Genomic DNA, 17,878 nt, shown 5'->3' with positions numbered 1-17,878 from the left:
ATAAGTCACATCCCAATGTGATCTCAAGTAGGCAAGACCAGTGAAATTAATCATGAATTAAAAGATCCCAATTCATTGTTCCTAATTCACCCCTTTTAAGTGCACGAATATCAAACAAATCTGGGACTAAATGCAACCCAAATCGACCAAACTTGTGCATTATGACCTGGGAATACCAGCATTACAACACAGCACTGATTTTTTTCTTCTTTTATTAAAAGTGAGCCAGTGAAAGACCCTTTACCCCCACTTAAAAATCTGAGACATAAGGAAAACAATTTGAGATTATTGCCTTCCTTATTCAATGTATTCATTTACAAAACAGATGCCCAAGATCTTTTAAGATGGTCCAAGGAGGAATCTACATTTTGCATCACCTTAAAAGGAATAGCAGTACATTTTATTGAAAAATTTCAGTAGTTAATGACTTGAGTGCAGTACCTTAAGTTGGGAGGTGGTGAAAACAATAAAATTAGAGGACTTAAGAAAAATTGATATATGCAGCAGCTGTACATCCATTCATCCTCTAGTACCCTGCACGCATAGGCAGGGTAATAACCATGAAGGAGCCAGAACATTTAGAAAAAACAAAAACCTCAAGCTGTGAGCCAATTTCCACCCTCATACTGTTGCTAGTTTGTCTAATCATATTTTGTACTTCTGACAAATCAAAACCGGTCTACATGAAATGTTCTGAATGCACAAAGGGTTTGAACATGTCTGAGCCATTTAAAAATCTGATTTATGATCAGGCAACATATTCATTTACACCTATAACCTACTACTGTAAAAGACAAAGTAACCCAATATCAGAAATTCAGATTACACCTGAATCAAGGCAAACTGAAGATAACAGAAAGCCAGATCATCAAGTTTAGTCAAGAGGGATAATGAACAACAACTTGAGGATTGTATTGCTAAAGAAAAAACAAAACACCCACCAAAGTGGAAGAACCTTACAGCATTAACTTCTAGTCTATGAATTTGGCAGGTGTCACCTGTGCCCAACTCTTTTCATAGATATTTCAATGAAACTGATGCAGAAAACATTTTGCAAAAAGTCAAATGACACCCAAAATTAGCCCAGGGAAGACCACTGGACCCAAACAAAACGTATGCAGAATCTGAGCCTCTGGTCACCGTGTGTCAGGTCAGAATCTTGCCTGTGAATTAAAGTGATGCATGAATCAAATAAACTGAACAAGGGAAATGTTTCTAGTTTGGTTTTAATGTACAAAATTTGTGACAAAATGTATAAATGGGTATGGCACATTGTGGCTCTGCTTACTCAAGTTCTGAATGACACTGACCAAACTGTACACATTTTTGGAATATTAAGTGTTAAAAGGCAAACACTTGCATCATTAAAACAGTATTTTTTTTACCCCTTAACGGCTTAAAAAAAAAACAAAAACAAAACAGTGTTAACTGCACTTTCCTCAGGTTAAAAAAAAAAAAAAAAAAAAAAAAAAAAAAAAAATATTTTAATTCCTGGTTCACTTGTATAAAAGAACAAAAACTTTAAATATAACATTCAATAAAAGCAGCAGATAAAAGCTCAGTGGAAAGTAACAAAAAGTCCCATTAATCTGCTCATTTGAAAATATGAAGCCAGAAGAGTGGTTCCTCCATCGTAACTATCAGGTGGTTTTTCAAAGCGTTCAAACAAACCAAAAACAAAATAAAGCGACATTAAATCTCAATTTCGGGGAATGCAGTTTGCTAAAACAGTCTTTGCATAGAAGTAGTGAAGATTGCAATCCTTCCAACACAGCAGCCACATTTTGTCCCGATAAACAGCCTGATAAGCACTAAGTAGCAAAAGGGGACTTTCAGTGATACCTGCATCCCAGTCTCATGAGGCTTTGTTGGCATCTTAAACAACCCCCACCCCCAGTGTCAGTTTCACTCCTGTTAAACTCCGTGATCAACGAGGCATCACCAAAGCTCACACTTGTGATTTGGGTTCATGGGAGTATCTGCTTTGCATCCAAAGTGCTTTGAGAATTCACGTGAATTTGACACTGTGCCGATGACCCTGAATCTCGGAGGACTGTGAGGATCTGTCATAACGCCCTCATGCGAGCTCTCAGGTGTCTTGACAGAGCACCATACCTGTGAGAGGAACAGAGATGAGACAAGGATGAGTTATTTGTCTACCTAATCCTTCAGAGTTACTCAAAAAGCTGTTGAGAATAATTTGCTTTGGTGCAAATTACCATGACAACAGGTACATTTGAGAGGCAACAACAAGACAAGCCCAAAAAGTTTGATTTGTCTCCCACTTTGATTTTTGGAGTGATTTTCAGTTCCACAGACTAGTATGTACTTTCCAACTTTCATATTTTATTCATCAAGATCCAGTGTGTGATTTAAGTGTTCCTTTAATTTTTGAGCAGCATATCTTGAGAGACTTTAAGATCAAAATCTCTCTATTCAAACCTGTCCCCTCCACCACCCATCTTATAGCAGTGTTTTAGCATTGGTGTTTATTACAGAGTTTTACACTACAAAGCTTATAATAGGTCTTGTTGTCTTCCTACAGCCATGGTTTTGCATACAAGCATACAATCGAGATCTGTGACATACCAGCTTTCTTAGAGCCTGTCAGAAACAAACAGGAACAAGTGTGGCAAACTTGTGTATCCTTTGAGTGTGGTAAATGCAACGCTGAGAACCAAGCCAAGATGGTAACCACAAATTGTTATTCTGAACAGTTTACAGCTCAAAGCACACCCCCAGATGTGTATTAAGGCTTTAAAGCAGAAGCAGTGTTGGTTGGTACAAACCTGGGCAAACCCCACAAAAAACAGCTGATGGTTCGTCATTCCCAGCGCTGGCAGCGTGGCCTCCTCACCGTTCTTTTTAATCCAGTTTAAATAAGCCTTCAAAACAAAAAGAAGCACCTCAATTTACTTCTAGGGCATCACTTTTGCTTCTATAGCATTTGGTCATCTGCCTCACAGCTTATGACCTTTCATTACATGGAAAGAATGTGTGCATGTGAAGTAGTAACTAGAGGCTGACAAGGCCACTCATAGCCACCTGTTGCATTTCCAGGCTTCACTGTAAACTAGACAACCTTTTTCCAATACAGATTAATGATATGACCCACAGCAGGCCTGAGAGATAAACTGCTACAGGGGCTTAATGGCAAATCTGTGCACTGCTCGTCTGACCTTGTAAGCATGCAATGTGTCAAAACTTGGTTATAACCCAAATACAGTCTTATACCAGCATTGCTCACAGAAAGCCCCTTTCTGCACATTTAAATATTTCATGAGGTTTCAAGGTGAGCCGTGCTTCTTATCTGACAGACGTTGTAAGCAGCCTTTAGTCCACCGTTGTCAGCGATGTTTTCTCCCAGCGTTTGTCTTCCATTCAGAGACTCTTGGTTGATGCTGTAATTGCCATACTGCTCCACCATGCACTGGGTCTGCGTCTTGAAAGCTTCAACAGAAGAGTTCTTCCACCAAGGGCGTAGGTTTCCATCTTTATCATACTCCCTGCCTTTGAATACAAATATTATTAGTTTTGGTCAAGTTTAAGTCACTCTGAAAATACAAATTAAGATTTTTTTTACCTTGGTCATCAAATGCGTGAGTCAGCTCATGGCCCATGACAACTCCAATTCCACCAAAATTGAGAGCTCTACACAATAAAGAAAATTTAGAGGGTTGTTAAACAGATTTGCTGAGTTTTAAGTCACAGACAATGATTTAAAGCCAAAACTGACATCTTTTGATCGCCTATGATATCATCACCCATGATGACTCAGACCTCAGAGGCTTAAATAGTGTAGGAGCTGGTCTCAAGTGTGAGAAAGTCATTTGTATTTCACGTTAATCTAAGTGGCTACTGGCTTCAAGTGAACACAAAGACTAAGAAGGTGGAAAATTGTGTTTGGGTGGAACAGCTGTTAGCACTGTTGCCTCAAAGCAGCAGCTCTGGATTTGAATCTCAGTAGTATATGAATGTGAGTAAATGTGACGGTCAGTTTGTCAGCCAAATATAAATGCCTTTCACAGCAGAATAAAGAGTGTTAATTACTTTATTTAGCAAACTCCAACAACACATGGAGGACATACTTAGGCCAAGAGCGACTGTAGAATGGAACTTGCAGGATTCCTGCAGGCAGAACCATCTCATTTTTTGTTGGGTTGTAATAGGCATTTACTGTTGGAGGGGTCATGCTCCACCTGCAAAACAAGGTACAAGAATGCACCTCATGAGATCAACATCAAGTTCCTGTTCCTACACAGACTTCAGATCAGTTTGAAACTAATGGGAACCTTAATCTAACCCCTCCTCCATAGCTCAATTAGAGACAAAGTTTGGTTCTGCTACGTCAGTATAATGCACACACGCCAATAGAAATTCACTCCCATAACAGTGTGCTACCTCCCCTGTGAGAAGGATGGTGGGAAAGAGGGTTAAAACTGAGGAACTCACTGGTTTCGGTTGGGAGGTTTCCTCAGCTGGTCTGCAGTCACTCTGCCTGAGAAGTTGTAGTACTGCATAACATTCTGGAAGTAAAGGCCTGACACCACAGCAAACTGAAAGAGGAATCAAAGTAACAGAAAATAAAATTCAGCATTTTAATCAGGCAAAAGAGACCATGACAAACAAAAGTGAGAAGTTAGGACCTGTAATCCACTTTTGCATTTACCTACATCATTGAACACTTTATCCAGTTTCGTGCCATTCATGATGAATTCAGGATACCCGACCATGTTGTATATTGCATCTGCCTGTGAAAGACGACAATTTGTAAGAGACATATTTTCACAGCAGATGGCAGTGCTGCATTTCTCTGCCACTTCTACACAGAAAACAGTTCATGCACAGATGTCACCATAAAGCACCAGGGGGATGCTTTATACCCACTTTTTCTTTTGCTGCCTTTTTTGTTTCTGTGTCCATCCAGCTCACATACTTCAATCCATCCTCAAATGCCTGCTTAATTTCTGTAACCATTTTCTCAGCCTGAAGCACAGGAAGACAAAGAGACGTCAATCGATCTCTCGCAGATGCTATTTTGAAGGAAGAACCTTGAAACACTTACAATGGCTTTGCTGTCCTCAGCAAAGGTGGCTTTGACAAACATCGCGCCAAGAGCAAAGCCCAAGGCACTGTCTGTGTCGCTGACGCACAGCTTCCAGCGTGGAGTGCAGCTCTGCAAAAAACCCAAGACGCGTTAAAGAAAACGATGCACCCTTCACTGGTTGTTAGGTGTCATTTGCCTTGTGCAGTGTTTTTTAAGGCTGCCATATTTTTCTTGCTTCAGATTAGTTACCACCTCCTAGATTTCCCAGATTACACATGACTAATCCTCATAAGTTTTAACTTGCTGCATTTAAATTGCCTAGAACCCCGACTATGATAAACAGATCTACATGGCTAGAAATAAATTCACCAATTTTGAAGTGGAGGTCTGCATCCTGCTTATTGCATTCCTGCTGTTAGAATATATAATTAAGGTGTAACACTACTATTTTTTTGAACAATTTTATGAAGGATGCCAAGACCTCTGATAGAAAGTGAACCATATACTTGATAAATTGCTTTGTCTATGACCTTCGAGCTGTTATTTTAAGCAAATTTTAAATGCCATCTCTCTAGGCTCAGCGATTGTATATAGCTCACAGCACTCTACATGCCACACCCAATTTTTGATGCTGCCCTGAGTCACAACACACTGATACCAGAAACTCTTTCATTTGTTAAGTAGTTACATTTGTCATTTTCCCCTAAATCTAAAATGCACTTTAAAACAAACCTCAGTTATTCAAATTAAATTTTGCAATTACAAAATTAATTTCTCATAACTGTTTTTAAAGGTTTTCCTTGTATTTGCAAAGTCTAATTTTGCTACCTCTAGATTAACATAAGTTTATCTTCAGGTGAAAATGACAGAGCTGTAGGCAAAAAAAAAAAAAAAAGACGCAAGCGTTCAGAGCAAGAAAACGTTAGAATCCGCTCGGCATACAGATGGAAAATGAGATGTGGAACAGAAACAAAGACGCACGCAGAGTATTGGTTTGTTATTTCAGCTTGACCCCAGTGGGTAACGAGACAGGGAACAGATCTTCCTCCAATAAGGGATGAAGTCACTGGAGTATTCACAGTCAAACAGGAAGCACAACTTTAGAGATTGAGCTGACCTTCCATAAAGTTTTATTTGTTTGAAAAATAAAAAAATAAAATCTGTAGCATCATTGTGTTTCGTAGAGCAAATCATTTGGGTTTTATTTACTGTAAAACTAACTCCATATTAACCTTTGCTCTCTAGAAAGTTGAAACTGCTCTTTGTATGTCAGCCATTTTTTCCTCTATTATAGGAAAGTAGTGTGAATACTTTGCATTCACAAGACTGCAGATTATCTGTACTCTTTCTGGGGAGGTGTGACGTCATTTACTGCCACTGTATTTATGTAGCAGCCAACTCAAGACCTGGACAGTTTAACTCCGCTCTCTACAAAGTTCAACATAATGAGTCAGGTGAGCAAACTTGCTGTCATTTTTGTGAATGCACCCTTTGATCTGAATTTAAATGTCACAAGACTGTATGCTTACATTATGTCACTGAGCAAACTCTTAAAGCAGGAATTACTCAACAAGCTGTCATTTCTGAATCAACCCAGAAACTTTCAAATGCAAGTAAAAACAAAGAAGGATGCAGTTTGGAGTTGGAGTGTTTTCAGAGCAGGAAACTGCAGATTCCCGTTACTGTGTCTGCATTTTATGAAGTGAACACTTTACATATTCATTTTATTCTTACTTCTGCCCCTAGCTGTTACTGCCACTCGTTTCTAAGAAGGTGCATATTTAAGCCATCTATAATGCAAGTTTGAGCCTTCTGCTATTAGACACCTCTCCAGCTTTGATTCTGAAGACAGACACCCTCTCTACTTTAAGATTAGATGCAAGGCTGTTTGATAAAGCTTACAGTTAGGGCTGGATCAGGTGACCTCAAACCATCTCCTAGTTATGCTGCTATAGGCTCACCACTGAGACACTTCCCCTTATGCACTAAAGAGACCCCCCCATGCCTTTAACGTTTGTCTTCCTCTCCTGTAGTCTGGTGGCTGTTTAAGTTCTTCCTCCCCACTGCTGCCAAATAGTTTCACATATAAGGGCAGTCTAATTGCTAGAATTTGTAGAGTCTTTACAATATAAACTGCCTTCTGATTACTGATGTGAACTTAATTTACTTAGGATCACAAAAGGATAGAACCCATCCCTACAGAAGCAGTATTATAGAAATAAATACAAATTGATCTGGCAAAGATTTAACATTAACACCAGTTAAAGCTGGTTTGACATGTTTTTATATCCAATTTAACTGCCAGTGCCCAGATGCATTCCAATATGCCCATCGAGTGTTGAGATAACCAGGAAGACATTGATTATAGTGACAAGGCCTAAGGCTTCATCCCTTACCTTCTTGGTTCCATACATGACCTCAAGGAAACGCTGCTCTGCATCCTGGAACTTTTGGTCCAAAATTGAGGCCATCTTTCTCACTACTTTCATCATCATGTAGTTGTTGAGAAGGCTTACAAAAGATAAAAATATCTGTTAATTGAAGAAGGGGCAATTCACAATAAATCCAAGCAGTTGGTCTTATCATGTAAATGTACAAGAGTTATTGTAGACTGTTGATCTCCTCTGCTCCATTTTATTTATTTGACTGCATAATAAATCTAGGGGAACAGATATTTACATAGCTGTGTTCACAACGTTATGCAACCTGTCTTTGACACGTTAAAGAAAAAAATGATTAAGAGTTTCTTTGCACCTCACCTTTTATTTGTTTTAGTTATGAGGTCAGACACTTTCTGGAGGTATTCTTTGGCATAAACCACCACTGGCTCTGATCCATTAAGTGACACAGAAGCAAACATTTCTCTGAGGTATGGCATCCAGTCCACTGCTGGAGCTAGAGTCTGCAACACACAAAACAAGCAACTGAGGAATGATGAGAAGAGTCTGGGCTTCTTTACAGTGATCTTAACGTACATTCATGGTCATTCACAGTGCAGCTGACATTTGAAGAAAGTTTAAATACTGCAAACATTTGTTCTTCCCTTTGCCGATACCATCAAAACTGAGGCCTACACTGGAAGTTCAGCATACTTTGCCTATCTGACTTCACTCACCCCAAAATCTTTAAATGGCAGTCACACAAAGGCTCTCAGTAAACCACAGCATTTCCTGATCTAGCTACAAGGTATCACATGCAAACATACAGTGTGCAGCATAAAGCCAGCCACAAACAAAACAAAGACATAACTTAGACATAAGAAACCTATAATATTAGGAAAAACATGAAATGCTTACTCCAAGCTCGAAGCAACAGAATCGCTCTTACTAACCAGTACTGTTGTTACACAAGAGTGCTTGTAGCAATCCACATCTTATGATACGCAACTGGGAAAGACTTTACACAATTGCTAAGACATACTCCAGGGCCTGTTAAGTCTGCAGTAGGAACTGAGACAGCTTTGGAACCCCAGAAACATGCGGTTAAACCTGAAGTTAGAAGAAGAGATCTCTGGAGACACTCACTGTCAGGTCCTTTGCCTCCATCTTATTGTAAATGAGCTCCTCATCTCTTCTCTCCTCCTGAGGGACTGTGATGTTGGCCAGGGTGGTTTCAAAATCTAAAACTTCCTCCATCATGGCCCGAGAACTTTCCTTTGTGCCACCCAGAAGAACTCCCAACTCCACTAGAAAGTTGAGGTATGCTGTCAGATACTATAAAGAAAGGCAGCACATTGAGACAGGGTTGTATGGAGAAAATGTTTGAATGCATTATAAACTTAAATTAGGAAAGAATTCAAACTATGGAACCACATGCTACTATGCAGAGTTTATCCCCCGAGGCCAAAATAGGAATATTATTAAATATTTGACTTCCTTTTGTAACAAGGCAACGAGGCTCAGGGTGTGTTTAAATTACTGTGCACCCTTGCATGCAAACTGTCATAACTAAAACCAGTCTAACACTGTAGACAATACCTTTTCATTTGCAGTTTTGTTGAGGTAGTAATCACGTGAAGGTAGTCCCAGGCTGGTCTGATCCACCTAGTGTTAAGAGAAACAGCCTATGACTCCGTTCGGCCTCTGTATAAGCTCAAAATCAGCCCTTTTGTTTTCATTTGGCAAGTTTCTGCATTAGCCTGGCAACTCCAGCATGTAGGCTAATGCAGAAACTTGCCAGAGATCCCACTTTTTCCTTTTTGTCATAGTCTTGTGACACCCTACAAAAGGAATGAATTCATTTGAAAGCAGATAGACCAATACTGTAGCAATAACAAAGGAATCTGTCCAAGAATAATAGATAAAACCTGTCCTCGAGGAAGCTGTTAAACCTTTAACTTCTGTTCTTCTCACCTGGATGATGTTAGTACTGGAGTTTTTGGAGTCTGTGCTGACAAACACAGTGAAGAAAGGAAAAGTACGCAAGTTGACAGACACGGTTCGCAGAACTTTTTGGAAGTTGTCCTTGTCCCAAGGTTCAGTAAGACCCCATCCTCCGATCTGGAACAGACAGGAATTAAGCACACTTTCAGAAACTAATGGAGCCAAGAAAATCAATTTTATTAAAATCAATAAAAATGATTTCTTTTAAAGTTGAATAACCATACCTGGTCAATTAGTTGTTGGAGTGGCTTAGCTCCCAGTTCCTCAATCTTGGTCTCATTCATGCAGGCCTCATAATATCGCTGGGCCTTTTCTTCAGCATCACTTAAACCTTTCATTGTTGTGTTTTCTGCCCAAATACAATGAAATCACACCAGTGGAAAAAAAACAAGCTAAAAATATGGGGGTAAAAAAAACTAAAAACACTGAACTGCATTCAAATAAAGGATCTTTACCTAATAACTGCTTCATTACAAGCATGTTGTGTTCCCACAGGTTGCTGAAAGAACCCCAGCGGGACTTGCCCTCATATAGTGGGTTGTTTTTTATCCAGCCCCCACAAGCAAAGTTATAGAAGTCCTGGCAGGGATCTACGGATCGGTCCATTGCTCCCAGAACCGCACTGGCCACAGTAATGCATGGCTCTGTTAGGCACAAGCCTGGGTGTGCTGTTGCACAAAAAAAGCAAAAAACTGTTTTAAAGCATATTAAATTCATGGATAATTCACTTTCAGCATTATCAGCTAGTGGGAAACAACCAAAATGGATAATCTGAAAATAATTCATTGTGGGATCAGAAAACCAGGGTTTTCTGACCATCTGGAATCCATCATCTTAGAAGAACAAATATACAACCTGAAGGGACTGCGTATATTGCAATATTCTTTAGAAATAGTAGTGATACGTGGCAGGTCTTTGAGGAAGTGGCATGTTCCACTAATAAATAATTATTAATCAAAGTGTCTGATTAATAGATGAATATATTAAACAGAAAAGGGCAGAAGACTGAGGATTACTTCAGCAATCATTTCATTATTTCAGGAGTCAAGTACAGTTTTTATACAAACACCACAAACATGTCTTTTGAGCTGTTTTAACATCCAAATCTAAGATGACACTTTCCCATACAGTATATATATGTGTTAGTTCTCTAGAACAATAAAGAGGAACCAAGCAGAGCACTGAGGCTTATAGATTCTCTGTTCTAAACATTAAAGCTGTTGAACAGAAACCTTTTAACATTTACAGAAGTGTAAGCAGTGAATACCTCTACTACAAAACTTCCTGTAAGACCTTCAGCTTGTCCATATAAGGTATGAGACAGAGACTGAGACATATGTGCTGTGATGATGTTAGTACCCTTAGGAGGTTTCATCCTTGTTCCTTTTGTTATTTCAAAGTGTGATCTGACTTGTGGTGCTGAATTGGAGGAAGTGGCATTACGTTTCCCATGGTAAATTTAAGGAAGCTACCATTGATGAGACGCCACCAGGATGTCAATACAATTCCATAAACTCCTTTTTCCATAATGAACAAGGTCAAGAGAGAGAGCTAGGGTTGTTTTTAAGCATCTAACAATCACATTTCTACTTTAGACTTTTCTTCCTCATCTCTCACATACAAGAAACTAATCCCCACTAGCCAAAAATAATAAAATGAATAATTCGACAACACTGTGCAAGACTTCTCTTTCACTAGCTATATTAGCACTTTTGTGAAGGAATATTAGGACCACAATAATATACATTTAGGATTTTTGTAAAAATTTAGCATGGGATTCTACCTCAGTTGGCAATTTTACTTTATTACAAAACAAATTATAATTATATTTATTTATTTATTTTTAAAAACTCATTGAATTGCATTATTGAAAATTCTCCTATAAACCATCTTTCATTATAGCAAAGTTGATTTCCACTCTTGAGGTAAGATATCAGTACTGCCCATGTCTGGAGCTGGAACTACACTGAACAAAAATATAAATGCAACATTTGTCTTTGCTCCCATTTTTTATTGAGCTGAACTCAAACATCTGTGTATGTAGAAACATTTTCAGCAGACCCATGATTCTCAAATATTGTTCTCAAATCTTTATAAATCTGTGTTACCAAGATAATCCATCCCAGGTGTGGCATATCAAGGGACTGATTAGACAGCATGAATAATGTACAGGTGTACCTTAGACTGCCCACAATAAAAGGCCACTCTGAAATGTGCAGTTTTGCTTTATGGGGGGGCAGAAAACCAGTCAGTATCTGGTGTGGCCACCATGTGCCTCACGCAGGGCAACACATCTGTTGCATTGAGTTGATCAGGTTGTTGATCGTGGCCTGTGGAATGTTGGTCCACTTCTCTTCAATAGCTGTGCAAAGTTGCTGAATATTGGGAGGAACTGGAACACTGTCGTATACGCCGATCCAGAGCATCCCAAACATGCTCAATGGGTGACATGTCTGGTGAATATGCTGGCCATGCAAGAACTGGGATGTTTTCAGCTTCCAGGAACTGTGTACGGATCCTTGCAATATGGGGCTGTGCATTATCATGCTGCAACATGAGGCGATAGTCGTGGACGAATGGCACAACAATGGGCCTAGGGATCTCGTCACGGTACCTCTGTGCATTCAAAATGCCAGCAATAAAATGCACCTGTGTTTGTTGTCCATAACATACGCCTGCCCATACCAGAACCCCACCGCCACCATGGGCCACAACGTTGACATCAGCAAACTGCTCACCCAGACGACGCCACACACGCTGTCTGCCATCTGCCCTAAACAGTGAAAACCAGGACTCATCTGTGACCAGAACGCCTTTCCAACGTGCCAAACGCCATCGAATGTGAGTGTTTGCATACTCTAGTTGGTGACAACGAACTGCAGTCAGGTCCAGACCCCGATGAGGATGACGAGCATGCAGATGAGCTTCCCTGAGACAGTTTGTGCAGAAATTCTTTGGTTATGCAAACCAATTGTTGCTGCAGCTGTCTGGGTAGCTGGTCTCAGGCGATCCTCTAGGTCAGCGGTTCCCAAATATTTTTGTTCAGTGTATTTAGTTAACTTTGCTATACCAAAGTCTTTCCAGAAACAAATTTCACCACTTGGCTTTTGCTCTGGGCTTGGGAAATACCCCCAAGCAAACACTTAGGGTTTTATTTGAAGTGTTATTAACATTAAAAAAAAAAAAAAAAAAAAAAAGTTTATGTTAATAACACTTCAAATAAAACCCTAAGTGTTTGCTTGAAGCTTAAAGTTTACAGACTTAGTTTTAATATAATTTCAAGTTTACTTGCCTACTCTTCATTTGGACCATTATAGAATTCTGTCATATTTACTTTTTTACAACATTGAGTGCCATGCCTCTCTCTTCTATAAGGTCTCTGGCTTAGACTTGAAGAAACTTAATCCAGACATTCTAGTAAGAATCTAATAAGTCTAGTAAGAACAAACTTTGCACAACTCCCTATTTAATAACCCCTCGCAAATTGTAGTCTTACAGTCTTTCCTTGTGCAGAACAATGAAAAAAGTGCAGTAAGTAAGCTTTTTGCTATAGTTTCACATTTAGAAGTACAAATATAACCTTTAAACCCTGGAGGCAGGGAAATTCAAAACAAAGCCTGGTGCCTTTTTTTTTTTTTTTTTTTTTTTAAAGAGTCATGTCTCTTTGATTAAGCAATGAGGCCAACTGGTACTACTGTAATTAAAATGGGTGTAGCATTCTTGTGCCTTTTCCATTTCATGTTTTGCAGAGGTGACTTTTCAAAACACTTAGGACAGCAGTGGTCAGCATTGTCACTTTAAAGCAAGAATATTCTGGGTTTGGGCCTTCTCTATGGAGTTTGCATGTCTTCCCAGTGTCTGTTTTTTGGCAAACACTCCAGCTTCTTCCCACAATTCAGAGGGTTAGGTGATTTTACAGTAAACTGGCTGAAGATGTAAATGTGAGCATGAACAATTGTCCATATGTTAACCCTGTAATAGCCCAAGACCTGTCCAGGGGGATCTCCCAATCCCACTCACAACCCTGAATTGGATAAAGGGAAGAAAAATGCATGAATGGGGTAGCGCTTTTATGTTTTGCTAGATTTTCTTGAGTCTTGCTCTGGGTTTGTGGACACAAGGTCACCCTTTGCATTTCTACATTGCAAAAGAGTGTCTAATACATCAAGCACAAATTTGTTGATTGACCTCAACTTTCAAGGGATCAAGCAGGGTCACCTTTGAACCATCTATATTTGTAAGTGTAGCTGTGACCGTTCTAAAAATTCTCCAATAATAATGTGTCTTCTTCACCTGTAGCTTTCACAAGACGTGTGATGTGGCGAGGAGAACGTAAAGTTGTGTGGGGTCATTTATGACATTTGTAAATACAGGCACTGGGCTCCTTTCAATTTAATTTTTTATTTATTTTATTTTTTAGAATTAAACCTATTTTGAAAATCCAAATATTTTTGATTGTTTCTGCATCATTTTCTTAGTTACTGGAAGCAGCTGATTTTAAAACTTAAGTGTATAAGTTAATTACAGGCTAGGATTCTTTCATTCTTTTGTGGAGTTCAGAAAAAATAAATAAGATTAGAAATATAAAATCACTGAAAGATCAAAATAGTAATATTGAGGTGTCAATAAAACTTTGGACTCACTCTGTTTGTAGAAAATCCCAGTTGTGATGAGAGTTACGAACAGGCCCACTGACAGAATGCACACCAAGCACATTAGCCTCCTCTCCATCCGTGTCCTGCTCGGCCAACACGAGGAACGGCCGTGCAGAAGACTCACCTACACACATACACAAATCTTTTAGATGGCTTTTTAAAATTCAAAGCCACAGACACTACTGCATGAATGACACACAATGAGTATTTACTTGTGAACAAAAACTGGAAAATATTGTGTCTAGATAAAGTTTCTCAGGGATTTGATGACAGGTATGGTTTCACAGCACAATGGCTTCTCCATTAGTCTCCTCAGCCCTCATACACTGAAAGAGGTCAAGCATTCTTTCATTGTTTCCTCACTAATAAAAGCACAGTTTACTTTTGGCCTAATATAAGACAAGACAACGCTGAACTTTATCTGCTGCTTTTGGTGTTCACCCTTTAAATGATGAGTTTACTGATAACGATCTGTTGAAAAGTGGCTCAAAGACTTTGACTCCAAGAGTCACTCGTATCCTTCAATGGACACATTACAAACTCTGGTCAGTCTGAACGAGACTCCTATAAATAAATGGTGACTTTTGTTCATTCCACACACTACACCATGTTGAAGCCAGGTATGCCAAATCTATAAATATAGGGATCAGATTTGCTGCTATTAGTAGACATTTTCACAAGGTTAAAGATATTTAACCAGCTTAAAAAAAAAAAAAAAAAAAAAAAAAAACTACAGGCAGATGTTGTTTTATTACAAGAAACTCAGACCTGTCACAGGTTTAAACGAACTTAAAACACCTGAGTTTCCTAACGTGTTTGCAGCCTGTTATAATTCTAGACAACGGGGAGTAGCAATTTTAATACATAAAAATGTTAATTTTACAGTACTCGATACAGTTATAGATCCAGAGGGTAGATTTCTAATTATTAAACTATCAATATTGAACAAAAAACTATGTATTGTAAGTATATACGGTCCAAATGTTGATGAACCCTCATTCTTCCACGGATTTTTTAGTGCACTCTCTGAACACCTTGATTGCACACTCATTCTTGGCGGTGACCTCAACCTTGGACTAAATGAAGACATTGATAGGCTCAACACAACAGGAACTCAGCGCAATTGGCAGTCCACAAATATAATCAAACAGTATATGAGCGACTTTGGTCTTTGCGATGCATGGCGCTCTCTTCACCCCACCAGTAAGGAATATACTTTTTTCTCGCATGTTCATCACTCTTACTCTCGTCTGGATTATTTTTTGGTCAGCAGCTCACTGCTGTGTGACATTTCAGACACTGAGATTCATCCTATAGCTGTCAGCGATCATGCTCCTGTATCTTTAACACTAATGCACAAGAATAACACTACGCCAAGAAAAAACTGGAGATTTAATATATCACTACTTAAAGATGAAGACTTTATTAAATATTTTAAAAAGGAATGGACTTCATATTTAGACTTTAATGACACTCCCGGAATATCTGCTTCTGTTCTATGGGAAGCAGGGAAAGCTGTGATGAGAGGTAAAATAATTTCTTTCTCATCACACAAAAAGAAAGAAGAAAACAAAAATATTCAGGAATTAGAAAAAAAACATCAAATCACTAGAAGAAGCCTACGCGTGCGACCAAGATCAGGAAACATTGAACAAAATATGCAAAACAAAACTAGAATTAAATGAAATTATTAATTAAAAAAAACAAAAAAAAAAACAAAAAAAAAAAAAAACACAATTCCTTATACAAAGACTTCGCTTGCAGAATTTTGAACACAGTAACAAATCAGGTCGATTTCTAGCTAACCAGCTAAAAATAAATAAAGAAAAAAACAACTATATGTGCTGCTAAAGATTTATCGGGGAACATAATATATGATCCTGGAAGAATAAACAACATTTTTAGGGATTTCTATGAAACTTTATACTCACCACAAATAAACCCATCTAAAAATGAAATTGATCTGTTTCTTGACAACGTAACTCTTCCAAAATTACTAGATAGTCAAGCAATGGAACTGGATTCGCCACTGACGCCAAGTGAACTCCAGGAAGCCCTGATAAGTATGCCCAATAATAAGGCTCCAGGTCCAGACGGCTTCCCTGCAGAATTCTACAAAGAATTCTGGACAATTTTGGCACCAGTATTCCACAGCATGTTGCAGGAAATCGAGGAAAAGGGCAGACTACCACCAAATATGAATTCTGCCAACATTAGTCTCCTGCTAAAACCAGGCAAAGACCCTTTATTTCCCTCAAGCTATCGTCCAATTTCTCTTTTAAATGTAGACCTTAAAATAATCTGCAAAGCTCTCTCAAAGAGATTAGAGAAAATGACCCCCCTCTTAATTCATCCTGACCAAACTGGTTTCATAAAAGGTCGGCACTCCTCAACAAACACTCGTAGATTACTTAATTTAATAGACTACTCATACGATAAAAACATCGAAACCATAATATTATCTCTAGATGCAGAAAAAGCATTTGACAGAGTTAACTGGAAATTTTTATTCGCAACTTTACACAAATTTGGTTTTGGAAACTCTTTCATAAACTGGATAAGAATATTATACAATTCCCCAACAGCTCGTATCAGAACAAATGACCAGACATCCTCCAGCTTCTATCTCCTGAGGGGCACCAGACAGGGATGCCCACTCTCCCCTTCACTTTTTGCAATTTTTATCGAACCTCTAGCAGCAGCATTTAGACAGGCTACAACAATTAAGGGCATAAAATGTAAGAACATAGAACATAAAATCAGTCTCTATGCGGATGATGTGTTGCTTTTTCTGCAAAACACACAAACCAACCTCTCTGAGGTAATTACTTTAATAAACTGGTTTTCAAGATTATTCAATTAACTGGCCAAAATCTACAGTTCTCCCCATTAACTGCTCCTTCCATAACTCTTCCTCTGCCCCACTGCAATCCGGAAATATTAAATATTTAGGTATTAATGTCTCTAAGCTTTCAGACTTAACTAAATTAAACCACATCCCACTTCTAAAGAAAGTAGAAGGCGATCTGACTAGATGGAAATCTTTACCCATGGGAAGGGTCGCCACTATAAAAATGATGATCTTGCCAAAAATAAATTACTTATTTTCGATGATCCCTAACAAACCATCACAAGATTGGAAATATATGAATCCAGAGATCTGAACCAAATTCCTTTGGAAAGATAAACCCCTGCGTATCAGCTTAAAAACGCTACAAAGAACCAAGGATAGAGGAGGATTAGATCTGCCTAATTTTCACCAATACTTCTTAGCCAACAGGCTTCAGTTCATCTCAGAATGGTTAAAACATACCCTCTTAGTTGAGCCCTGGCTAGATGTTGAACAGGCACTATGCAAGGATCTAGAGATTTCAGACCTACCATTTATTAGCTCAAACATCAAAAGACATGAATGCTTTAAAAGTATCAACATCAGCTTTTCCTCTGACAGCATGGTGGGAGTTTCTAAAAATAACGGAGTCTTCATTAATCCCATGCAAACGTACACCTATCTGGAATAACCCTGACATATTACAATAATATGATTAATTTCCCAGAATGGAGTTGTAAAGGAATTAAATACTTAGAACATATATTAGAGGGAACAGAATTTATTCCATTTGACAGACTAGTTGCACAATATGGGATCAACAAGACAAGATTTTTAGAATATCAACAAATTAAATCCATAGTAAAAAAGAAATTTAACCTCAGTCAAGTTGAATTACAAACACCACTAAGTGCGGCACATTTTCTTACTCTTAAATCCCCCAAATTATTATCTAAAATATACA

The 17,878-nt window shown here is 38.5% G+C and overlaps 1 protein-coding gene and 1 pseudogene across 4 annotated transcripts in view; one reads left to right on the top strand and one right to left on the bottom strand.

The window, feature by feature from the left end:
* Positions 1 to 1,452: 1,452 nt before the first annotated feature.
* ece1 (endothelin converting enzyme 1) overlaps positions 1,453 to 17,878 on the bottom strand; it is a 30,506-nt gene continuing 14,080 nt past the window's right edge. For all 4 annotated transcript variants that reach the window (XM_085407260.1, XM_085407262.1, XM_085407258.1 and 1 more), the window contains 17 exons: positions 14,073 to 14,208; positions 9,885 to 10,097; positions 9,654 to 9,778; positions 9,400 to 9,546; positions 9,025 to 9,090; positions 8,572 to 8,760; positions 7,807 to 7,949; positions 7,444 to 7,558; positions 5,066 to 5,176; positions 4,888 to 4,986; positions 4,674 to 4,751; positions 4,453 to 4,556; positions 4,089 to 4,199; positions 3,584 to 3,651; positions 3,320 to 3,510; positions 2,790 to 2,885; positions 1,453 to 2,115 (listed from right to left, as the gene is read on the bottom strand). In XM_085407260.1, coding sequence (XP_085263386.1) covers positions 1,939 to 2,115; positions 2,790 to 2,885; positions 3,320 to 3,510; positions 3,584 to 3,651; positions 4,089 to 4,199; positions 4,453 to 4,556; positions 4,674 to 4,751; positions 4,888 to 4,986; positions 5,066 to 5,176; positions 7,444 to 7,558; positions 7,807 to 7,949; positions 8,572 to 8,760; positions 9,025 to 9,090; positions 9,400 to 9,546; positions 9,654 to 9,778; positions 9,885 to 10,097; positions 14,073 to 14,208 — 2,169 coding nt within the window. In that variant the 3' untranslated portion in view covers positions 1,453 to 1,938. The remainder of the gene's footprint in view (positions 2,116 to 2,789; positions 2,886 to 3,319; positions 3,511 to 3,583; positions 3,652 to 4,088; positions 4,200 to 4,452; positions 4,557 to 4,673; positions 4,752 to 4,887; positions 4,987 to 5,065; positions 5,177 to 7,443; positions 7,559 to 7,806; positions 7,950 to 8,571; positions 8,761 to 9,024; positions 9,091 to 9,399; positions 9,547 to 9,653; positions 9,779 to 9,884; positions 10,098 to 14,072; positions 14,209 to 17,878) is intronic.
* Positions 11,767 to 13,485, top strand: LOC146670391 (uncharacterized; annotated as a pseudogene).

This window comes from Rhamphochromis longiceps, linkage group LG5 (genome assembly GCF_057381845.1).
Source record: "Rhamphochromis longiceps isolate RC_006_pf linkage group LG5, R_longiceps_female_GT1.1, whole genome shotgun sequence".
Taxonomy (NCBI): Eukaryota; Metazoa; Chordata; class Actinopteri; order Cichliformes; family Cichlidae; genus Rhamphochromis; species Rhamphochromis longiceps.
Note: the sequence above shows the minus strand (reverse complement) of the source record. Positions and strands in the feature narration are given on the sequence as shown.